Raw genomic sequence first — 25,504 nt, 5'->3', positions numbered from 1 at the left:
TCCGGTAGACGATTAAATGATAAATTGATTCTTGAATTTTTTAATTTAATATCAAATTGATCCTAAAAAATATAATTTATTATCAAATTGATTTTTAAACATTATTCCTTCTAGACTCATATATATATATATATATAATTTTATACTGATTAAGAAACTTGACATTATTTAATTTTAGTAATCTCAAATAAAAAAAATAAGATTATTTATTAAATTTTTTTCATTAAAATTGATATCATAAATAAAAAAATCACTAAAAATAAAAATAACGTTAAAAAAAATAAAATTAATTAAATTTATTATAATTAAATCTACCTTTGCAAAATCACTTTCTTGCTTATATAAATTTTGAGGAAATACAACATAATGATAATATTTATACAAATTTAATAGAGAACAAATTTGTTATTCTTTTATATATTTAAAGAAAAAATCAATTTAACAGCTCGTCAAACTTTTGAGGTGGAATATGACAATTTACAATTCTATTTTCTATTTACCAGCCAACACCTCACATGCTTTGCTTCACCAAGCTTTTAATCAGTGGCATATTCGCAAATTTCCGACAAAACCAATGTCAAATGTTTGCAAATTCAAAAACCATAACGCTGAACACTGCGAACTGAACTGAACACAGTTCCTCATGATCCGTCCACTTCTCACGTGGGATTCTAGTCACTTTGAAAGTTAGCATCTGTCCCCACATCACACGTGGCAGAGTTTCCACGTCATCACATTGGTAACGTGCAAAGACAAAATCCTTAGCATTTTCAAATTTCAACAAATCCCAACGGTAACCTTGTCTGTCCAAACTACAATCTCCACCGTTCGATCATTGAACCTGCTAGACCTTTAAGCCTCATCACACGAAACATAAGCTCCCGCTTCTCCCTCAACGCTGACACTGGCTTCCACGCTGGTAAAAATTTGATTTTTGAACAGTGGGGATGAACGTTGTTGTTTGTATTGTACTTCTTTTGTCGTTTTGTGCAGTTAAAGCTTTTTTTTTTTAAATACTTTAGAGCAGGTTTTGTTTCAAAACTTGATCACCACTTTCATTTTGAGCGTGTCGTGTCTGTTTCTGAGTTATGGCACAGAAGACGTTTCTGATTCTCAGAAATTAACATGAAGGGCATGGTTTTGAAGTAAATAAATCCAGCTGTGTCTTGATTGATGAGTTTGGAAGCATTGCATTTACATTTTGCAGTGTTGGTGGGTAGTTGTTGCTCTCTATAGCCATTTCTGAAGTACACTATAGTGTGTATGTGTGTGTGTGATAGAGTGTCAAGTTTGAAGATTAAGCTACAAAGGTTTGTCCTGTTGTCTTAGTTGCTCATTCTTAAAGGTTGGTTCTTCAAGTGTTTTCTTTTTGTTGCTTCTTTGGTTTGAATTTGATCTCTTTCTATAGAAAAGAAAAATTCTGTTTTTTTTTTTCTTCCCTTTTGCTTGTGAACTTAATATTTTCTCTTATGTCTTTTGGGTTTGCAGAAACAGTGGGGAACAACAGTGATAGCTCTTGACAGGATCAAGTCTTTGAAGATTTAGCAACTCAGGTTGGTTTGAGGTATATTACTATTTACATTTATGATTTTGAATTTTCATCAATGTTAATACTTAACAGTAATTATGATAGCAATAAATAATAATAAGGGGTTATTTATTGAATATAATTGTGTTGTATACAACTTGTAGATGGAGACTTTTGTTTTGTGTCTTTCCTTCAAAGTAAAGCCTTTCCCTTTCTCAAACCGGTAGCCTTTATGAGGAGAAAGAAGGAAAAAACACATTTAAGAATTCCGCTTTTGAGGAGCCTCTCTTGTAGAAACTTAAATCCTTGATGTGGGTTGGAATCAACATGACAAACAAAACTCCCTACGTTTAACTTTGATACTCTCTTTACCAACCTGAATTTTCATGGATGAAAAGTAAAGTTGAAGGAGATTTTGTGTCAGTGACCAAATTACCCCTGAGAGGGTTTTTGTATGACATTTATACCATGTGTGGGGTGGGTCTCTTTGGCCTAATGCTTTTGATTTGTATAATATTATCCCCCGGCGGCTTCTTAATTGGACTCAATAGTTAGCCGTTACACGCCAAATCCCTCACTTTCATCAATAGCTATTCTCATCAACCATGGTTTAGCTTGTCTTTTCTTATTCACATCGAAATTTAATATATGGTTTTGAATATCCAAAAGGGCATTAAATGATCACTTGCTAAAGTAAGGGAAAAAAAGACTCGTGGGGCATCTTTAGGTACTTCAGTTTTGATGATGGTTGACTCATGCTTTCAAACAAGCTTTGTGTGTGATCATAAGATTCTCGAAGTTATTGATGTTGGTCTAGTCTTTTTTATTTCTTTTTAATGTCTGAGAATTTTCTATTGGAGTCTTAATTTATAATTTACGGATTTTATGATTGCTACTGCTCCACAACCTTTTAATTTTCTATGCTGTTAATATCATTGCTTTTCTACAAATTGGCATCTTGGTCATTTCTTTGAGCTTGGTTTTCTTCTCTTCTACAGCTTTGTTGATCATCAATTGAATTCTACTAGGCCACTCCACCGAAGTTTGAAATCATGGTGGAAGCAACTCAAGCTAATAAAGATAAAGATGCGGCTGCATTTGAAGCCCGTTCCACAGAAGACTGGTTGTTGCATGCACAGGAACTTGTTCCTGTTGCTCTTGCTAATGCAAGGGAGGTTAAGGGGTTTCCTGGTAGGTGGAAGATGATCATTTCAAAATTGGAGCAGATTCCATTACGTTTATCGGACTTGTCGAGCCACCCTTGTTTCTCCAGGAATGCTCTTTGCAAGGAGCAATTGCAGGCTGTGTCAAAGACACTTAGAGAAGCCATTGAATTGGCTGACTTGTGTGTGAAGGAGAAGTACGAGGGAAAGCTTCGGATGCAGAGTGATCTTGATGCATTGATTGGGAAACTGGATTTGAATTTGAAGGATTGTGGTCTCTTGATCAAGACGGGGGTGCTTGGTGAAGCTAGTTTGCCATTAACCGTGTTAGGTTCTATGGCAGAATCAGATATTGCAACACACAACAATATAAGAGAACTACTTGCACGCCTTCAGATTGGTCACTTGGAAGCAAAGCACAAAGCCTTAGACAGACTCTATGATGTTATGAAAGAGGATGAGAAGAATGTTTTGGCTATTTTTGGTAGGAGCAATGTTGCTGCTTTGGTTCAATTGCTCACAGCAACATCTCCACGGATAAGGGAGAAGACAGTTAGTGTTATATGCTCTCTCGTGGAGTCGGGAAGCTGTGAAAAGTGGCTAGTTTCTGAAGGAGTTCTGCCACCTCTTATAAGGCTTGTTGAATCTGGTAGTGCTGTGGGTAAAGAGAAGGCTACTGTATCTCTTCAGAGATTGTCAATGTCAGCAGAAACAACGCGTGCAATTGTTGGACACGGTGGTGTTCAGCCATTGATTGAGCTTTGTCAAAATGGTGATTCTGTGTCACAGGCTGCTGCTGCCTGTACTTTGACAAATGTATCAGCTGTTCCTGAGGTGAGACAGGCTTTGGCTGAAGAAGGAATTGTGAGGGTTATGATTAATCTTCTTAATTATGGAATTTTATTAGGTTCCAAAGAGTATGCAGCAGAATGCTTGCAGAATCTCACTTCAAGCAATGAGCATCTGAGGAAGTCTGTTATATCAGAAGGTGGTGTTAGGAGTCTTCTGGCTTATCTTGATGGTCCACTTCCCCAAGAATCCGCAGTTGGAGCTTTGAAAAATCTGGTTGGATCAGTTTCCGAGGAAACTTTAGTTTCTCTTGGTTTGGTTCCCTGTTTGGTTCACGTGCTGAAGTCTGGATCGTTGGGTGCTCAACAAGCTTCTGGGTCTATCATCTGCCGTGTTTGCAGTTCAATGGAGATGAAGAAAATAGTTGGTGAAGCTGGGTGCATCCCTCTTCTTATAAAGATGCTTGACGCTAAATCAAATACTGCTAGAGAGGTTGCTGCTCAAGCGATTTCAAGCCTAATGGTTCTGTCCCAGAATCGGAGAGAGGTTAAGAAGGATGATAAAAGTGTGCCAAATCTGGTCCAGTTGCTGGATCCAAGTCCTCAAAACACTGCAAAAAAGTATGCAGTTTCTTGCCTTGGATCACTTTCTCCGAGTAAGAAATGTAAGAAACTGATGATTTCTTATGGAGCAATCGGGTATCTGAAGAAGCTTACAGAGATGGACATTGTAGGAGCTAAAAAGTTACTTCAGCGGTTGGAAAGAGGGAAATTGAGAAGCTTGTTCAGCAGAAAGTAGAGGGGAACCATTGGAAGTTGCAAATGACTATTTGTTGTATCATGAACCTTTTTCTTTGTTACTTTTGTTTTCATCAATGTTGTTTCATTGTCTATATGAAACAAGTAGCTTAGAGTGTAAACTGTGGAATGAGAATGTTTGGTAATCTGTGTAATCATGTTTAGATTATATAATATTTTATCTTTCTGTATCCACTCTGTCTCTACTCTAATCTGTTCTCTTTTTCTAGCAACTACTCATTTTGCTAGCACTTGAACTCTGGTCAACAAGAGAAAAGTCTCAAACTTAAAGATGATTTATCCCTATTGCTCTCTTGTCTGGTTTTATAAACACTCTAGCTGGCACGTTTCCATGCAACCATTTTGTTAAAGTTTTACTTTTGTAACCGCACTATACTTTATTTGTACTGTTTGAGTTTATAAAATAGGACTTAGTAACTAAGTTGGTTTCTTAGTTTTTAGGAGAAACTCAGTTCAGTTACCCATGTTTCTTACAGTCATGTTAACATACCTTACTTTTCTATTTTATTTTTTGGCTATTTATTGTGCTGTTGTTGATGAATGAAATCAAGTTATTATTTTTCTTTCTCATCACACTACCAAACGTATCATCCCTTTGCTTCTCTTTTATTCTCTCATAAAAAAACCAACAAATTAGTATCGGTTCTTAAGGAGCTTATGTGTTTTGATTTGTGATGGATTCTGAAACAAATTTTTCCCAAGCCATTCTTCCCGTCTTTACTGGGCAAAATTATGATCTCTGGGCAGTTAGAATGGAGACTTACCAAATCATAATTCATAAGGAGAAAAAACAAAAAAGGCAAAGGCAAAGTCGTGTCTATTTGTTGGTGTCTTTCAAACCATCTTCACAAGAATCATGGCTCTCAAATTAGCAAAAGCAATTTGGGATTACCTGGAGAAGGAATATGCTAGAGATGAAAATGAGGGAATTTGAGTTGCAAAGGATGAAAGAGTCTGAGACAGTCAAGGATTACACAGACAAATTGTTGGGTATTGCCAACAAGATAAGGCTGTTGGGTGGTGATTTTGCTGATTCCAGAATAGTTGAAATTTTTTTGGTAACGGTGTCAGAGAGGTATGAAGCATCTATAGTCTCATTGGAAAACATAAAGAATCTATCTAAGATCACATTGACAGAAGTGGTACATGCCTTGCAAGCCCAAGAACAACGAAGGCTGATGAGAGAAGATTGTGTGGTTGAAGGTGCACTTCAAGCCAAGCATCATGATGACTCTAGGACTAGTAGAAAGAAAAATTTCAAGAAGAACCAGCCATCAAGCAACGAAAATGGTGCAAACAACCAAAACAAAGGTAAGGGAAAAAGGAAAAATTACCCACCTTGTCAGCATTGCGGAAAAATGGGTCACCCACCATTCAAGTGTTGGAGAAGACCAGATGCAAAGTGTAGTAAGTGCAATCAGCTTGGACACGAAGTTGTAATCTGTAAAAGCAAATTTCAACAACCTGAAGCCAATGTCCAAGTTGTGGAGCAAGATGAAGAAGATCACATTTTTGCTGCAATGTGTTTTTCTATGGCGAGTAATTCAGAGTGTTGGTTGATTGATAGCGGTTGTACAAATCACACGACATATGACAAGTCTGCTTTCAAGGATTTGAAGCCTATTGATGTCTTGAAGATCAAGATTAGGAACGATGATTATATTCAAGCAAAAAGAAAAGGAACTATATCGATTTCAACAAGTTTAGGTGCAAAACTTATCTCAAATGTTCTTTATGTACATGAAATTGACCAAAACTTGCTAAGTGTAGGTCAGTTGCTTGAAAAGGGATTTAAATTGTTCTTTGAACATAAACATTGTCTTATTTGTGACATTGCTAGTCGGGATGCTCTAAGGGTTAAAATGAGAAATAAAAGCTTCTCGTTTGATTCAACAAATGAGGAATATGCAACCTATTACACTCAAGTCAGTCCCACAGAACTCTGGCACAAGAGACTGGGTCATTGCCATCTTGAAATAATGCTAGATATGAAAAAAAAGAACATGTCAAAAGGCTTACCAGGATTTTTTGATAATTTACCAAATTTTAATGCTTGTCAATTAGGTAAACAAATCAGAAAGTCATTCTCAAAATCAGCTTTGAGAGCCTCTCAAAAGTTGCAGCTAATTTATACTGATGTTGCAGGACCTCAAAGAACACCATCACTAAAAGGTAGTCTCTACTTTGTTCTTTTCATAGATGACTTTACAAGAATGTGTTGGATTTTTTTCTTAAAATTCTAGCATGAAGTGGCTGGAGTATTTATGAAGTTCAAGAACATGGTAGAAACCCAAAGTGGCTGCAAGATTCAATTTCTAAGATCAGACAATGGGAAAGAGTATACGTCAACAAAGTTTAATCAATTTTATGAAGAAGCTAGCATTGAACATCAACTCACAGCTCCATACACTCCAGAGCAAAATTGAGTTAGTGAAAGGAGAAACAGAATCGTGATGGAGATGGCTAGGTGCATGTTGCATGAGATGAAGCTGCCTAAAACATTTTGGGCAGAGGCGGCTAATACGACTGTTTTCATGCAAAATCGGCTTCCAACAAAGGCTTTGAATGATAAAACTCCATTTGAGGATTGGTATGTGTTTAAGCCTTCATTAACCTTTCTGGTTGTGTTCTTTTTGCTCATGTTCCACAGGTTAAGCATGACAAACTTGACAAGAAAGCAATTCCTGGCATCTTTGTGGGCTATAGTTCAATTTCAAAAGCCTACAAAGTCTATCATCCTCAAACTAAAAAGATGGCAGTCACTAGAGATGTGCACTTCAATGAAGGTCAGAAATGGGATTGGAACAACTCACAAATAGCTGGGTCTTTCCTCAACAGTGTAGACAATCATCTCGGAGAGCAAACAACAAAGCTTATGCATAATGAATTAGAAGATGACCTTCTAATCAGAGGAAAAAGGCCGCTGTCCGACATCTATCAAAGATGTAATGTAGCAATTTATGAACTTGCTAGCTGTAAGGAAGCACTAAAAGATCCAAAATGGAAAATTGCAATGGAGGAAGAGATGTCTATGATACACAAAAGAAAAACATTGGAGCTGGTTGAAAGGCCTGAAGATAGAAAAATCATTAGAGTTAAATGGATTTTCCGAACAAAGCTCAATGCAGATTCCTCAGTCAACAAACACAAGGTGAGACTTGTGGTTAAAGGGTATGTACAAACTTTTGGTATTGATTATTCTGATACTTTTGCACCTGTGTCCAGATTAGATACAATTCGATTGGTGTTAATAGTGGCTTCACAAAAGGGTTGGAAAGTCTTCCAATTAGATGTCAAATTAGCTTTTTTAAACAGAACCTTACAAGAAGAAATATATGTAGAGCAGCCAGAAGGATTCGTAAAGCAAGGGAAAGAAGATAAAGTCTATCTTCTCAAAAAGGCCCTCTATGGCCTAAAACAAGCACCAAGGGCGTGGTAAGTAGGATAAATGATTACCTATTGAGCATAGGCTTTGCAATGAGCTTATTAGAGTCCATTCTTTATGTGGAACACAATGGAAATAACTTGCTCATAGTTTCCCTCTATGTTGATGATCTCTTAGTGACTGGAGATGAGTCAGGGCTTGTTGAGGAGTTCAAGCAAGAAATGATGCAAGTTTTTGAAATGAAAGATCTTGGTCTCCAAAAACTTGTTGACTCGTTGGCAAGTGTACCAAATTTGTCACAAGTAGTAAAGTACTCGAAAGTCCGAGTGTCGAATCCACATGGATTTTGTTTGTACTTAGATTAATGCAAACCCAATCTAAAAGCAATAGATAAAGAATTTCAAATAAAGATAAGAAAATATAGTAGATAAGATAAAGATTTAAAAGAAAGGATAAAAGATTTAAATATAAAAATAGAAGATAGAGAAGATAAAATATTTAAATTAAGATATGATAAAGAAAATAGAGGATAAAAGATAAGATAAGAAAAGTAGAAGATAAAAATAGAAGATAAAAATAAAATAAAATCAGAATATGATAAGGTTGGGACCTGACCTACCTTGTTTGCCTAGGATGTATGAGTTTATGATTTTTCTTTATCAATTTAGGTGACTCTGTTCTACCCACATCTGTTCAATTACTTGCCACTGATTCCTCACGATGACAAACCTATTTTATTTATCTATCTTCCAAATTCCTTTGCAAAGACTCAACAAATAAAATGCATGAAGTATGAATTCTAGATGTTTGCAAGAATGCATGGGCATAAAATAATCATTTTATTCCTAGCAATGACTTTCTTATGAAATCCTTTCTTTTTGTTCTATTAGAAGTTACCATCTCCCGAGTGTCTAACCCCTAATACCAATGCATGCATACCTTCTTTAAATCTTATTTAGAAGTTATCCTCTCCGGAACTTCTAACCCCTAACAGAATATAAAGATGAATAATGTAAGATAAAAGCAGAAAAGATAATAGAATAGAAAACGCCTTTGCATTGATAAATAGTGAGTACATCATACATCGTTTGGCTTTTAGGCCTGCCAGGCCCTAACTAGAGGCTTAGCCACTCATGGCCATTGAAGACTTTACAAATGAGAAGGGGGTGAAAGAAAGAGAGGGAGTAAATGAAACCCCTAGGAGAAGGGGGTTCTGTGTTCTTTTTTTCCTCCTTGGCTTGACCCTCTTTTTATAATTGTTGGAGTGGACTTGGACCTGATGCTAGAAATCTTTCTTTTTTGATATTTTTGATATCTTTTGGATTTGTTTTGTTTGTAATCATATCTTTTTGAGATTTCTTAATATTTTGAATATTTTTTTGGATCTTTTTCTCCTTTAATCTCTCATTTTCATATCTGCAAGCCATAAATAAGAACAATATCAAATCTTAATATTTAAGCCAAAGATAACTGTTAAATTAATATTTTTAAAGATATTTTCAATATATTTTTATTATCAAAATAACTCATATTTAGCAGTTATCAGTCTCATGACCTATCTCCTAGGAATTGAGACAAAACAAAATGAGAACAAAGTGTTTATCTATCAAAGAAAATATGCAAAACAAATTTTGAAGAAATTTCAAATGAAAGAATGCAAATCTGTTAGCACTCCAATGAATTAAAAAGAGAATCTGAGCAAGAAAGATGACACTGATAAAGTTGATAAATGTTATTATAGGAGGTTGATTGGATGTCTCATGTATCTTACAGAGATAAGGCCAGACATTCTATTTGCTGTAAGTCTCTTGTCTCTATTTATGCATTGTGTTAGTGAAGTGTATTTAAGAGCAACAAAAAGAATATTGAGGTATGTTAAATGCACGGTTGATTATGGTGTCAAATTTGAGAGGTGTCATGAATTCAGGTTCTATGGATTTTCTGATAGTGATTGAACTGGATCCATTGATGACATGAAGAGTACCTCAAGGATACTGTTTCAGCCTAGGCTTAGGAGTTTTCTCATGGTGCACAAAGAAGCAAGAGATTGTAGAATAGTCTACTGGAGGGGCTGAATTCATAGCAGCATCAACAATTGTAAATCATGTTTTATGGTTAAATTTTTTTTATGTGATTTAGACATGCAACAGAAAAATAGAATTGAAATTTTTGTTGATAAGCAGGCAGCAATTACAATTGCAAACAATCCAGTGTGTGTGACATTCTCTATCCTGGCATACATATAAATAAATAAAACATAAAAATATTGATCAACAAAAAAAAACCTTTTTCATATATATATTTCTTTTGATTGTCTTCGTTCTCAATCCTAATGCACTGCCGATATTGGCATTCTTTATTTTGCTTTCTTTCTGAAAAATTGTCTACCAAATGTTGTGAATTCCTAGATTTTGGGAAAGAGAGGGATTACAGTGCCAATGTGCATGGTGTTTCAGCCGGCAGTTGGAGATTTCCCCTATATATCAAAGCCCAACAACACAACATGCAATGACAGGTAGATATATGGGTCAACTTCATCCTTAAAAGACGTCCAAAATAAGGTGGATTTTAACTTGAGGAAGGTATTAACTGCGTATGGACTAGTCTAAAAATATTATATTTTCAATGTTACTTAAGAATTTTTTACATATTTATTTACAGGTACGATTTTAGGAGTTGAACATTTGCATTTTACTTTTTTCTCGTCTACAAGCTGTAAACAGAAGTAAACATCAAATGGCCTGAGGTTGCTAAAAGTGCTCCTAAAAAAGGAGTCTAAACCACTACACTAACATATGTATTCTTAGGAGACTATATATGAAGCACTCTTTCTACAATTTAAAAACCATACAAACATCCTGTAGATTTACAGGAGAACTTTATTCACAGAACATTCCTTTTACAACTTAAAAACCATAGTACACATACGTAGAAATACATGATAACACTATTTATGAAACACCTTATTATAACTTAAAAAACATACACAACATGCTAAAAATATTTTTTAGAGATGAAGGCCAAGTTGCCAACTTTCTCCATGTAGAGTCCTTCTCTAGAAATACACTCATGTCAAATTTATTCATAGAAAACCCTTGAACAACTTAATTTAAAGCAACGCAACCTCTTGGAACAATATAGGTCAAATATATGAAATACTGTTCTTAAAGTTTGAAAGCAACACACACCTCTACTCCTGTATAAATACAGGACCACTTTATTCATAAAACACCCTTATATACAATACGAACCATTAGCGTTTCCTATAGGTTCATACGGAAACTTTATTCATGAACACCACACTTTAACAGAAGAAAATCCCTCGATTTGTCGATAGTTATTGTCATGAATGCTGTCATTGCCTTCTTCGAGTCCACTGATTCCCCCAACCTTAAAATTATTTAAAAGAAAAATTTATTATAGATAGTAGCTGAAAGTAAAACAAATTCAAACTTTTAGGAAAATAAATCGAATCGTTCATGAGTACAGCAACTGGAACCTCAACTTTGATAAGTAAAAGATTCACAATGTTTAAACCATATCGTGCAAGGCTTGAGAAATCTTGATAGTATCAAATATTGACATTTAATTGGTTTTTATTTTTGTCTAGATTCATTATATATAGTTCTGAAAATAATGATTCTACCCATGCTTGATTAACTTAAATCCATTAACATATCTGAACTTTTTTCCCCTCAATTTCTCACAATTAACTATATATGTTATTGTTTATTATGTTCATATTCATGCTTTCATAAGATAGAAAAATATAAATGCAAGAAAGAAAACAAACTTGCTAGCATTCCATGTCTTCTGCTCTGTTGCTGTGTAAGAAGAAGAAAACTAGTTTTCAAGGGTACCATGAGCGAACGCAACAACAATAAGCTTCTCTCACCAGACAACAATTTCCTGGAACAAGTTATAACAAAAGTGAGGTGATTAGAGATGACCAAAACATATTGGGGTAAAATATATATTAATTTAACATACAAAACTTTTCAATTATGTAGAAGACAGAAACAAAGAAACGTTATTAGATATTTAATGCCTTCTCTCACTCAGTTAGTAGCAGTTGATCAGCATATATTAATTGCATGTCCATGAGAAATAATTATCAATGTATGTACTTACATACAAGTCGAGGGGAATTGTCACCAAATTAAACTAACTCAGGCTGCCTCCTCCTCAAACTGTTGCATGGGCGCAGAATTTATATCACCTTCCCAATCGACTCCATCTATTGTCACCTTCAATATTGTTCGCACTTTGTCACCAAGATGGAAAAGTTTCGTGCTGTAGCATTTGGTGAACCCCACTTCTTTCAAGGATGGGGAATTCAAAGTGGAACTCCCTGTGTAAAAAAGCTTTAAAATTTTGGTTAGGAGTCAAGAGTCAAAATCTCAAGTCATTTTCATATTTATTATTATCACCTTCTCCTTTGTGTTCATTTTCGTCTCCATCTTTAGCAATTATTTCTGTCACTGATTCACATTCCTTGTTGGTAATCTCCTCAATGTTCATTAACTTTTTGGCTTCTGAATATGTAAATAAATGTTGCATGTGGGGACAGTTGAATGTAGACACCTTTTTCAGACGAGAGAAAGACAATCTAGAAGTTGAATATACTAAGTTTGTCAAATGAGGAAAATTGAAAACATCTAACTCATGGAGCTTCTCGAATAATAACGCTGGATTGTGTTTCCAATCTAGTCTCAATTCCTTCGGGTTAGAAATAACCTAAAAATTGAAGGTTAAACAATTCGAATACAAAGGACTGTGAATTAGACACAACCAACAAAATAAAAAAAGATTGGGAGTCCAGATTCTATGGTGCTTACCTTTAGACTTAAGATAAGAGGATGACTATTAATTGAAGTACTGGTACCTTCATCCTTATTCATGAGATGTGCACTTGGAAATAACTGCTGCTCATCACAATCCAACAATGATAATTATTTAAGGTGGGGGCATTTTAGAGCATATACATTCGAGGGTAAAAGTAAGTGACCTGTGGCAAGTCATGGATATTCCAATTCTCTAAACGAGGAAACACAAACTTTTGTGTTACATTTGCTGCTGTGCCTTCTTCCTGTTAGACACATGAAAGATGAGAACTCCTTTACTATTCTTTCCCCACACTCGTGTTAGATTTGATAGCTCATATAAAGTCAATTTCTTCAACAGGGATGTTGTTTCCATAATTTCAGTGTCATCCATATAAAAATTTACCTTGACTTTGATGCTATTCTGCACTTCAAATTCTTCTGTTGTCTCTGAATGAGGAAGAGTAGCAGATGGAATTGCATTTGGTAGAGTACAATTGTCCGGCTTCAAAGTCATCAAATTGTCCAACCATTTGTTTTCCAGACCAACTTTACCATGCCAGTCCACTTTTAGCTCAAGATTATCAGAAATACTCTCGTTGTCCAAGGCTTCAAACAACTCCTATAGATAATGTATAAGTTTATTACGGACAAAATATAAAATTTGTTAATTTATTATGAATTAAAAAAAAATACCAAAAATTAAAACCAAAATTGTTTTTTATTAGAAACTCAATGCTCAACGCAATTTGTTTTATAAGGAAACAAATATGAAATTCAAATATTTATTAAGAATAAAAAACATATTGTATCCGTATCTTTAAATTGAAAGGAAACACTATACCATGTAATAAAATGGATTAGAGTTGAATCTAAGTTGCAAGTCCTGATTGTCATTCATCTTTGATTTCATAAAAACTGGGTCTATTACATAGTTATGTATGACCAGTACTTATCATTTGAGAAAAATATATTAAAATTATATAAAATTAATGTGGATATTAAGTAACTTCTATGAATTTCTTTGAAAAAAACTTATGAATGAATTTGTTTTTACTATTAAATTTGGAAGTCTATATTTAACGAAAGTCATGAATTAATATTTGGTGTTAAAATTAATGTTTACACAAAATCTCTAGTATATTTAAAATTAATGGTTAAAAACATTACATTCATGCAATAATCGAAGTAAAATCGATTGATTAATTCAAATAAAGTTCTTACATTTTGTTGGAACCTCCGCTTCACAGTGTTGTTAAGATCTTGGTGGAAGAACAAATCTTCATTTGGATCCAACGAGACTTGAATTCCCATAAATGATTCCGCTTCTATGTCTCCTTGGGAGAAAATCTTCATGTTGGGGCATTCCCATATGAGCACTTTTATCAGAGATGATAATAACAGAATTTCATTGCCTGAATAGAAACATGACAGGCTTGATAAAGAATCTAGAATTATCGTGTTGAGTCGCTCAAATTGTATCGCCTCTGAAGTAGTAGTGTCTTCTAATTCTTTTGCCAATATTTCTTCCACGGATTTGCATCGCATTATGTACATCTCTTCAAGGTGTACTAACTTTTTTGCAGTTGTGGATGTAAATAAGCACTTCAATCCATGGCAATCTTTTACAGACAAATGTTTTAGATTGGAGAATGACATTGGTAAATGTACCAAAGTTGTCAAATGACCACACGAGGAAACACATAATTTCTGCAGACGGACAAGGGATGAGGTTGTCAAGTGTCCAAGCGTTTTGGTGTCACCTTGTTCAGGTTGAGAGGGGAATAACTCCTCAAGAACTCTGCATCGGCTTATTTGAAGATACTCTAAATTTGATGTCCTCTCAAGTAATGCAGCAAACTCAACCACGAAATTTGGTACCTCTCTGACATCATTAAAATCCAGCTCAAGTTCAACTAATTTATGAAGCATGTCCTTCAGAAATTTTTTGTTGCATAGCATCCTTGCAATTTCCCAATAGAGCTTCAATGACTCCAGAATGAAAATAGTCTAGACAGGGAAGAACAAAAGGGCAACCAAGGGGTGACAAATAGGAAATAAAAAGAAGAAATAAAAAGGTTAAAATATATTTTAGATCTTTAATAAATATTCAAATTTTATATTTTTTTCTTAATAATTTTTTTGTTTTTTTCTCCCTGATAAAACAAAAAAAATATTTTTGATTTTTGATATCTTTTTAAATTCCTGACAAATTACGAATTTTGTATTTGTTTTATAATAATTTTTTTTCATTTGTTATTAGTTCATTAAAAAAAGACTAATAACAAGTAAATTTTATTTATTTTTATTAAAGAATAAATACAAAATTCACTAATTAATTAGAGACTAAAAAAAGTATAAGGATCCAAAACAAAATTGTTCTTTATTAGATACTCAATGAACAAATAAATGATCAGGAAATAAAAAAAAATTGAACATTTATTAGTGACTGAAAACATATTTTAGCCAAATAAAAAAAATGAAAAAAGTTAGATTTCTTTACAAACCTTTCCTTCGGAGAAAAGGGGTAGCTTAGTAACTGAAGTAGAACATTGTGCCTCTTGTTGGTTTTGAAATTTCTCCAAGTTATCACAAGACAACACCTCTAAATGATTTAAGGCTGGGCATTCCAGCGTAAATCTTCCAGGATAAAAGCAACTGAGTTGTGGCAACATATGCAGATTCAGTGAGGTTAAATGAGGAAATGAAAATTCTGTTGGTTCTTCTGTAATTGCATTCGCCTCTTCAACAATTTCTTGAAGCACTTCACAGTGCCTTATTTCAAGTTTCTCGAGCTTCACAATTCTTTTAGCCAGCTCTGTAGGAAACACAGTTTTCAGTTTTTCACAATTAGCAACAAGCACTTCCTGCAGATTTTGAAAGCTGAGAATTCCTTCGCGATCCTTATCCCATACTTGTATCAAATTTGGCAGATTATCCAAAGTCATTTTCTTCAACCGTAAGGTATATCCCTTCATATCTGCCTCCATTATACCAAATATTACCTCTACATTCGTGCTGCTTACTTCTAATTCTTCCAAGTTCTTTAAACTTGAAAAAACAACAGTTGGAATAGCATTAGATTCAATACAATTCACCAGCTTCAAAGTCTTCAATTGATGGATCTTTAGTGCCATGTAAGGATTGGAAGCTGCCATGTCTGGATCAAGAGCCTGTAAATATTGTAAATAAGTTCATTATCTGAAATATCCAAAATTCCTGTTCATACTTCATCATAATGCTTTTATGTTTGGCGTCTCTAGAGTGAAAAAAATCGCAAAATAATTTATTTTATGAAATAATTGCTTTTTAATTAATATTGTGAGACAAATCTCAAAAAAGTGATTGGTATATACATTTGTATATCTTGTGAAAAACATAAACAAAAATGAAGAAGAAAATGATATGGTAAGTAATGTGACATAACACAGATAAAAAGAGAAAGTAAAAAAAAAGAATTGAAAGATAAATGGAGGTCTAATGTATGAAAAAATATATATAAAAAAAGAAATAACTATGCATAACATTATAAATGATTAACATTATTATTCTATCATAAATTGTCATATACAATAATTTTGTTTACTTTAAATATAAATAAATGTTGGGTTGAAGTCTCTTATTGAAGAATTGGTGAAATGAAAATAAGATATATGAAATGATGAGACCCATTTAAGATGCATAAAAGGTAAAAGGTGAGATGTTGAAATCGAAATGGCCTGAAAGTTATTTCTATCATCATTTTTGATTGGTTAATAGTAATTAAACAAATTTAATTTTACATTGACAGTAAGTAAAAGTTAAACTCATAAAAAAGGAATTAAAATTGGCAACTGAATTTTTTTATGAAAAACATATTTACAAACACTCTTCACTGTAATTTCTAATTCAATTCCATTCCACCGTAACTTTTAATTATTTATTTATTCCTTATTAGGTATGTACCTTTGACAGACGTCATACAACAAATAACTTGAAGGAAAATAATGTGCAAGTCAAATATCATCGTTAATAGATACTTACCCGAATCTTGTACAAAGATCGTATCGTAGCATTTAAATCACGTACCCAATATAATCTTTCTTCCTCCTTTCCACGTCTAACACATATTTGTCGTAAATTTGGTGTCTTGTTGACTTGTTCAGAGAATGTGAACCCTTCCATCTTGCTACATGCACTCACAACAACTTTTTCCAAGGACGGAAACTCAATGGCACAACAATAGGATCCACAGAAACATTTGAGTTCATGCAGAGCCTCGAGCTCTATTTCCTTCAATTGTCTGAAAATAATATTAAGTTCTGTCTTTTCTTGCTCTGACTCAAACACAATGGTCTTCATCGATTCACATTGAATTACCTTCATGGTGGTGAGCTGAACCAAGCTTTTTGCAGTTGGTGGTGTCAATAAATAGCTTAATTTATTACAATTACTCACTTCCAGATTTGTCAAGTAAGTGAAAGATACTGAGGAAGACGCTATGCTATTCAGACATGGACAGTGCTTTAAAATCAAGCATTCTAACATTCGAAATAGCACTGTGTATTCTTCAAAACCTATCGTCTTAAGTGAAGCTAAGTTCATTAATTTCAAGCTTTTAAGCATTGGAACAACCCCCAAATTGTCATTAACAAGGCTTCTCGAAGTCACTAACTGCTCAAAGAAACAATTACTCAACAACAGGCTTTTCAGATTAGGATTTCTATGGAGTAAAAAATATAGAATCTCAGTATCCCTTATTCCAGATAATTGACACTCTTCTAATTTGTGCATTCTATATCTCTTTAAGGAATTTGCATCACGTGGCTCTATTTGCATGGACTTCATGTTGCGAATTACCTAAGCAATGATGGTTGAAATAAACAAAGGTAAGTTAATGTAAAAGATATCAATAGATGAAAATACATTTTCCATGTAATTGAGTAGTTTGTTTTGTTTTCTGCTGTTATGATTCTCATTCTATCTCTATGAATTAAAAAGAATGCATGGGAGATAAAAGGTTGATTAGTACCTCTTCAGGCAAAAAGACTGACTTTTCTTCTGGATTTGCAATTTCTGTTCTGAAAAGCCAGAGCTTGTGACAATGTTCCACGGATAAGTTATACAGTGTTGAACAACGTAATTCATGTGCTCCCCCAAAGAAACTCTCAAGGTTTGGCAGTTTCGAGAATCTGGCTGTGGTTAGTTTTGGAAACTCAAACAGAACGCTACTCTCTTTGATTGTTTCCCCTCTGAAAACAATTTCCTTCAACTGAGCACAATTCCAGACTTCAAGGTATTCAAGATTTTTAAGATTCATGGCTATAGAAACTGGAAATATATGTTTTAATTTGAGACATTCTTGAACCCATATCTTTTTCAAATATGTGAATCTAAGAATCCCTCCTGGGTCTTCATTCCATACATGCTCCAATTTTGGCAGTGCTTTTACATGAACATTTTGCAAACTGGTGATCATATTCCAAGCACGACGTTTTCCAACACTTTTGAGGTCAAATATCTTTTCCATTGACTTGCAATTAGTAACCTTCAAGTCGCATAGACTAAGAAAACTTCCGACCATATAAGAAGGAAAAACATTTTCAAGTTTATTACACCTGTCAATGATCAATTCATGCAGTTTGCCAAAGGAATGCAAAGGAATTTTGGGAGGCCATATCTGTGTTAATCTCTTCATGCTTGTCAAGTTGATATTCTTCAAATTTGGAAAGATGCTTCCGCCCTTGGTTCACAATTGCCACAAATTTAATTAAACTAACGGCTATATTAGAGAAGACAAAAACAAATCAATGAAGAAAGAGAATATATATATATATACATATATATATATATATATATATATATATATATATATATATAACTTGCATTATACAACACATTTTATTTTGTGGTTTAGGTAGCTAATCATTATATAGTATAGTTGAAGTGAATCAATCGGTCACTAAAAGGGGAGTTGAATAGTAACTATTTACTACTGATCTGGCCATTTTTTTTTACCCAAGTACACTAGCTTCTGAATTTGCTTTTCTAGCTTTTTTGCTAAGAGATCCAGAAGATAGATTTATAGGAGTAACATGTTTCCTTAGAGGTACTTGGATGAACTGATAGTTTTGTGACAAATCATCAAATAAACTTGTTTATTACTGCTTTAGAACCTACTCACTAATGATACAAAATTTTTTGTACACATTTTCTTATTTTCATTTGATGGCACATAGTAGGAGTTGCTCCTTGGATGATAAAATAGTTTTATAAAACCCATTGATCAAGGATCAAGTTTAAGCTTATGAAAAATAGGCTTTTGTAAAAAATAGATTTTAAGTGCGCAACAACAATATATGAGAAGCAATAGAAAAGGAAACAATATAAAAAAATTTATACTGATTCACTCAACACGAGTTACGTCCAATTCCTACAACTATAGATTTTTCATTAAGACCAAGCATCTTGTGATATTTTTTCTTCCCTAAAGCCTCCACAAGTTCTTATAACTTAGTATTCTCTAAGCCTATGCAACCCAAGTATTATTTCAACAAGTCTCTCTAGGCTTCACCCTCACTAGCACCTTCTACTGGGCACACACAACTACCTATTGTATCCCCTAGAATCTAAGAAGCCACAGTCACATGACTGTCCCTCCTAGTTCTCTTAGCAGAACCTTTGTTAGACAGACACTCACAACATCACCTATTTTGTTCCCAAAACTTCAGAAGCAGTACTCACCTGAGTATCCTTCCCCAGCTCTCTTCACACCAAGTAAATAAAATAACCAGCAAGTTTCTAAATATGTTTTGTTTTAATTAGAAAACTTAAAGCAATCATTAAAACATTCAGTTCCTCGAGGGAATTTGTCTCAACAATAGTCAGTTATTTTCTTGTGAATTATGACAAACAAAACCAGTCAGTAATGATCAAGTTCACGATTAATGTTATTATCGTTTTGGTTAGAAAAATATAAGGGAAGGGATCAAGGAGCTTGCTCATCCTATAAAACATACCTCAAGGGAAAATCACATAATGGTGTATACAAATGACCTACTGGTTAAGAATGGCATAAGAAAAGCAATATAATATTGATTGTTGGAATTTAGAGGTGCAAGTAATCAAAAGATTTTTGATATAACAATATTGTGTCCCCTATGACCGGGTATTTGAAAGTCCGCAATACTGTCATAGAATTTGAACATAAACATATAGGACATAAATAATTTCATATCACATATAGGTTTTTTTGTTTAAGGTTTTCATCACAAACACACAGACTTTAAATTATCTAATATCTAAGATAATGTGTGTAGCATCTACATATTAAAATGAAGGTATATTAAAGATCTGAAATATGCTATAGTTCCACCGACATACCTCAATTTCAATCACACTACCTTCGGTTTCCATAAATATGCTCTCCATCATCCCACATTCACTTACGAAAAGGCTTTGAAGATTCATCAGACCTTTGGACATCGAAAGTGACAGTAGGTATCGCAAATTCCAACAATCATTGACATCCAAGTGTATCAAATTTTGAAAGTAAAGTCTTGTTAAAGGATGGTCATTCCATATTTTTCGGATTTTGATCGAAGACAGCTCCATCCTCTCTAATTTGAAAACTACAACCTGCAACGTACGATAAATATATTTAAATAGTGTCTACAAAATTATAGAATTTATTTTGAATTTCTCAACTTAATATACGGTATAGGGAAAAGAAAAAAATGGTTAGATAGAGAAGAAATAATAGGCAACCAACAGGTTTTATTTTTGAAGTTACTAGCAATCACTTTCTTCTTGATTTTAACATATTATCAAATCAAATATATGAAAGTTCAAAATATAATCAAATCAACGTGACAATTTTGAGCACACCTCTTCATCAAAGAGTTGATCACCCGGCTTCCAGTTAGGCACTTGTTGTTGCATTGATGCATCAAGGGTGTAGAATCCAACAAATTCAGACAAAGATTGTAGCGTCAAAGAGCGCAATTCAGGAAACTTAATATGATCTTTATTGCTTTCCAAGGTAACAATGTCCTTCAAAGAGTTACACTCAGAAACTTCAATTGTTTCAAGGGCAGAAAGATGTTTGAGCATAGAAGAGAAGAAGACATTCTTTAATTGACCACAGATCTTGAGCCTGATGATTTTTAGTTTGCGGAACGAATCATTTGTAAGTTGACCGTGGCATATATGTTCCATGTTGCTGACATCATAGAGAAACAATGACTCTAATTTGGGAAATGCTTTCTCAGGATATGTTGGGTTCTCTGAATTGATGATGGACTTAACTTTTGAGTTACTTAGAATGGACAAATATTTCAGATAGGGAAATCCTTCATAATTCAGTTCATTGAAAATATCTTTGACATCATTTAGTTGTCCCAACAACAAACTTTCAACTCTTTTGAATAGTAATTTGATCTCCATTCGATTACGAATGTCAAAGCCGTTTTCTAACTGAAGTGCCAAATATCTTGATGCTTCACACATCTCTAACATCTTGAAATCCCACGCTGGATATGCATTGAAATCTCTAATGATGATCTTGTAACTATTCAACTGGTCAAAGAACAAGTTCTTATGAAAATGGGTCATTTTTGGGATCTGTATGTCTAGTGCCGTTAACTGATTCAATTGCCTCAGTTCAGAAAGACTGACATCTCCATTTTGGTTTCCTTGTCCTTCTTCATCCTTCCACTGAATCGGGCTTTTCCCCACATACAACTCTTCCAAACTAGTTAAACTTGACAATACATCAGCAGGAATCTTTTTAAGTTCAAAACAATTACTTATGTCAAAAATTTGTAGCTTAGCTAACTTCCTCAATTCAATAGGCAAACATTCAATATCAGATCCTGATAAACTAAGAACTCTTAATTCCTCCAACTCTCCTATAATAGATAAATTCTCAGCTAGTTTGCATCGCTCCAAACAAAACATTCTGAGTTCTTTTAAGCATTTAATTGACGAAGGTAAGGATAATAGATGAATGCCAATCAATATCAACACCCGGAGTTCTTTCATTCCATTAAAAAAGTTGTCCGGTATTTCCAGACGTGGATTCATGTTGTCAAGATGGAAGATTCTAAGTCTACAACAGTCTATGCTTTCAGGAAACTTCTTCATAATGTCAGTCACATCACAATGCTGTAAGGAAATTGCAGTGTACCTTTCACGCTTTTTGGGCCATTCATCTAGTCTTCCCTTTGTCAGTGCAAATGCATGCATTTCCTGGGATGCTATTGACAAAGCCACATCACGTATAATATCATGCATGGTGAAATGATCAATTGAAAAACTATCAGACAACAAACTTAATTCTTTCAACTTTCCAACCAATGCATATACTCTATCTCTAGCTTCCCTTACAGTGTAAATTCCTTGAAGGAAACCCAAACCAATGCAGTATCTCACCAAGTCAGTAATTAATGCATCGCGACCCATACGTGCACAAATTAAGAAAGTGTGCTTGAGCTCCTCATTTTCTAGAAGATCATAACTCAACTTTGTAGAAAACTCTGGCATTGCTGTTAAGTTTTGCTTTCCAAGGTCTAGATATGCTTTCTCCCATACCACCAGGCTCTTATTTTTTAATGCCTTTGCAGTTGTAACAATTGTCATGGGCAACCCTTTACACCTCTTGGCAATTTGAGCTGCCAATTTTTCAAACTTGGAATTTTCATCACCTATCATCTCAGTCATGATCTTAGACATCGTCTCTGCTTCCATTTCTCTTAATGCTATTATTTCAGCCATGGTCTTAAACATCGTCTCTGCTTTCTTTTCCATTAATGGTATTATTTCAGCCATGGTCATAAACATCTTCTTTGCTTCCTTATCTGTTAATGCTTCCACAGAAAAAGTTTGAATTCCTTTCCCACCCATCTGACTGATCAAAAGTTGTTCACTGTCGGAAATCATCAAAATTTTGCATCCTGTGTATCTAGCAATAGGTTCTTCTATCTTCATCAAACTGGAAGCTTCAAATTCTTCTGTTTTCATTGCATATTTGTGGTGGGCCAAAGGGTTTTTCTTTTTGTTATTCATCTGGCTACCGTCAGTGTTATCAAATGGAATTCCTAGCATGCCGAAGTCAAGTTTCACCTCCATATCATCTAGGATTATAAGGGTTTTCTCCTTGGGATTTTTCAATCTCTCCCGTATGCGGGCTGCTCTTCCACTCTCAGATTCCTCTTCCAAGATCATCCCCAACCTGTCAGCAATTTGTCCTTGAATATTTCGTATTTCAGGAAAACTTACGTTCACCATAATCACCACATCAAACATTTTGCCTTTTACTTCCTTGGCAACTTCTTTGATTAAACTAGTCTTGCCCACACCACTCCACCCATAAACTCCAATCACTCCAACATTCGAGTCTGCCAATGCATCCACAATACGCTTCTTGGTTTGATTTCTTGATGCAAAGCTTTGGAAATCAGCATCAGTCGAAGATCGGCCCAACCAATCAGGCTTTGCGCTCTGCAGCAGTACATTACCTCTTCTTGCAAGATCAACTGCTATTCTGCTTAGACGAAACCTTATCGATGGTTTAGGAAGGTAACCATCGCAAAACACAGCATATGGACTGTCTTCATCTAGCCTGAAATCGTCATACTCAGAAATGATCTCATCTGCCTCTTGTAACCATTTAATAACATCATCGTCAATAGCTCTCCCATATCGATTTTCTTCCTCTTTTACTTTATGTCCAATCCTTTTTCTCTCTCTCTGCAGATTATTAAAACCTCTGTCTAATTCTTTAACTATGCTTTCATAACGCCAAAGTTCATATGGTAGCAGCTTTAGATATCCCAACCCCGACTTTAGATGTAGACACACCGATTTTAGATGTGGCAACACTTGAACAAAAATTCCAACAAACTGCATGCTTAATTATTGATTTCCCTCCTGCTATCAACTACATCTTCCCCTGTACGTCAATAACAAGTAATCAAATGTCAGAATGTTTAAACACATTTTTGTTTCCAATAAATTAATTCAATGTTGGTCGGTGGTGCGGTTTGATGATGAACAATGGTGGTGGTGTTTCATCTATGTTTATATTGAATATTAGTTTTGGTGTTGTGTTTGAAATGAGCATTATTAGATCTATTTTATTTTATTTTGGTACAATAACAATCTTAAAGAAAAATAACATAATAATTGAAATATGTTAGGGAGTAACAATTAACATTTTATGCAGGGCAAAGTGTAGTTATAGGACAACAATGTTTAATGAACTAGGGGTGAGTGACATGTATCTTGTCAATCTGTATAGAGAGCATTGCATGTAATGTTGTTTGCTTTTACATACCTTGTGCTTAAGCTAGTTTTCTTTCAATTAACTGGATTTCTTAGCTTATAAAAAATATTAGTTAAAGTTAAAATCTAATTAATTTAGTACAATAAAATTTATAATTGAAGATCGTAATGACAGTAATCATCAAGACAGGTGGTAATAGCCATGACAAAAGGTGATAGGTAACACAATAATAAAAGTTACAGTGATAGACACAAATTTAAAGAACCACTCATTCTTATCCACTTAATAAGTCCACTGCGCAAGGAGGTCCCCACAAAACTATCTTTACAGATAGGATTTAACACACCACGACACCAGTGTCAAAAAAATAAATAAAACTATCTTGACTTATGGACTTATGAAGTCAATGAATAGCAAACCCATCAAACCAAAGCAGAACAGGTCAAGCTTCAATTCCAATGAACAAAACAGAGTTGGGGTTTATACATAAAAATCATGTCCATGCAACCAGCCAGATAAGCATAATCATATATTCAACCAAGGAAAATTGAAATCCAAGCAAGAGAAAAGAAAGCGAGCTAGCCTTGTTAACTAATTTTGTAAAGCTAATGTTAATTAACTGTATACTCTTTTCGTCAAATTTCAAAATTGATGAATTCAAAAATTGGATCCCGAAATTCTAGTAACAGCAAATTAAACATTAGTTTTACAAATTAAACATGCGTTGTGTCTAATATTTTTTTTTTCTTTTAGAGGAGTAATACAAGATGAGCTGCAGCAGCATCGCAAAAAACCTCAAGTTCAAATAGGAATGATCAAATTGCCGTTAGTGCTTACCTGACCAGTATGAAGGCACCAGAAACTCTGAAGAATGCAAAAGAGAGAAAGAAAGAAGCTTTGATGAAAACGGTGAGAAAGAAAAGCCTACAGAATCCTCCCTTCGCTCCAATCACTTCAAAGCATTCATATCACTTTGAAAATGAAGTTGCCAAAACCATTGTTGACGCACTGAGATTTGTAACACAAATTAGGTGATGACTAATCAGAGTAAAACCAATCCTTGCTTTGAAAAATACCAAATACTCCCTATAAGGAGAAAAAAAATCACGTTACTAGATCTCTGTTGTACTTTTATATATATATAAATGAAACCTTAGTCTTATGACTTAATTTTCTTAAAGAGACAAACAAATTCGGTTACTCATAATATGTTTAGGGTGGTACCATCTTTTCCTAGTCTTTCATAATGTATTTGTGTTTTAATTTGGTTTGATTTTTCTTTAAAAAGTCACTTTAATCAAACTTCTAAAACATATGTTGTTCAGTTTGTTTCAATTTTTATTTAAAATAAAATTTAAACAAAATCAAATCAACATTTTACGATTTAGTTCGGTTCAATTTTTGAGATTCTTATTAAAATATTATTTTATTAAAATTCATATACTTTTCATTTTTAAAATTAAATTGCATTAAAAAATTGTTTATAACAATCTATCAAACTTATTAATATGTTAAACCTTCTACAATAAAAATTTGTCAAATTTTCATATTTTAAATTAAACATATCTTGAAAAAATTGTCTAAAAAATGTTATATAAGTTGTATAAGTTTTATATACATACGTAAGAGTTGTGGCTTGGTTCGGTTTAAAAAACACAAACAACAAATCAAATCAAATTGCTCAATTTAACAAAATATCATCTAAACAAATCCAAAAAGAATTAGATTGGTTTGA

The 25,504-nt window shown here is 33.9% G+C and overlaps 2 protein-coding genes across 7 annotated transcripts; one reads left to right on the top strand and one right to left on the bottom strand.

Annotated features, from left to right (window-relative positions):
• Window positions 1–1,034: 1,034 nt before the first annotated feature.
• Window positions 1,035–4,468, top strand: LOC114418496. Of its 5 annotated transcripts, none has more exons than XM_028383869.1 (3): window positions 1,035–1,310; window positions 1,489–1,553; window positions 2,527–4,468. In XM_028383869.1, the coding sequence occupies exon 3, from the start codon at window positions 2,581–2,583 to the stop codon at window positions 4,276–4,278; it is 1,698 nt and encodes a 565-aa protein (XP_028239670.1). In that variant the 5' UTR covers window positions 1,035–1,310; window positions 1,489–1,553; window positions 2,527–2,580; the 3' UTR covers window positions 4,279–4,468. The 5 variants fall into 5 exon arrangements, with proteins under 5 accessions (XP_028239670.1, XP_028239669.1, XP_028239668.1 ...); XM_028383868.1 differs by having other exon boundaries at window positions 1,489–1,564; XM_028383867.1 differs by having other exon boundaries at window positions 1,035–1,345.
• Window positions 4,469–10,734: 6,266 nt separating this feature from the next.
• Window positions 10,735–24,870, bottom strand: LOC114418495. Of its 2 annotated transcripts, none has more exons than XM_028383864.1 (14): window positions 24,607–24,870; window positions 20,373–23,436; window positions 19,869–20,123; window positions 17,518–18,228; window positions 16,530–17,345; window positions 15,014–15,679; window positions 13,731–14,516; window positions 12,913–13,128; window positions 12,692–12,772; window positions 12,522–12,608; window positions 12,114–12,420; window positions 11,815–12,034; window positions 11,477–11,592; window positions 10,735–11,073 (listed from the first exon to the last, which is right to left on the bottom strand). In XM_028383864.1, the coding sequence occupies exons 2-12, from the start codon at window positions 23,391–23,393 to the stop codon at window positions 11,853–11,855; spliced, it is 7,128 nt and encodes a 2,375-aa protein (XP_028239665.1). In that variant the 5' UTR covers window positions 23,394–23,436; window positions 24,607–24,870; the 3' UTR covers window positions 10,735–11,073; window positions 11,477–11,592; window positions 11,815–11,852. The 2 variants fall into 2 exon arrangements, with proteins under 2 accessions (XP_028239665.1, XP_028239666.1); XM_028383865.1 differs by having other exon boundaries at window positions 12,522–12,605.
• Between the last annotated feature and the right edge of the window lie 634 nt (window positions 24,871–25,504).

This window comes from Glycine soja, chromosome 7, assembly GCF_004193775.1.
Source record: "Glycine soja cultivar W05 chromosome 7, ASM419377v2, whole genome shotgun sequence".
Classification (NCBI taxonomy): Eukaryota; Viridiplantae; Streptophyta; class Magnoliopsida; order Fabales; family Fabaceae; genus Glycine; species Glycine soja.
The sequence above is the reverse complement of the archived record's forward strand: the minus strand, read 5'-3'. Positions and strand labels throughout refer to the sequence as shown.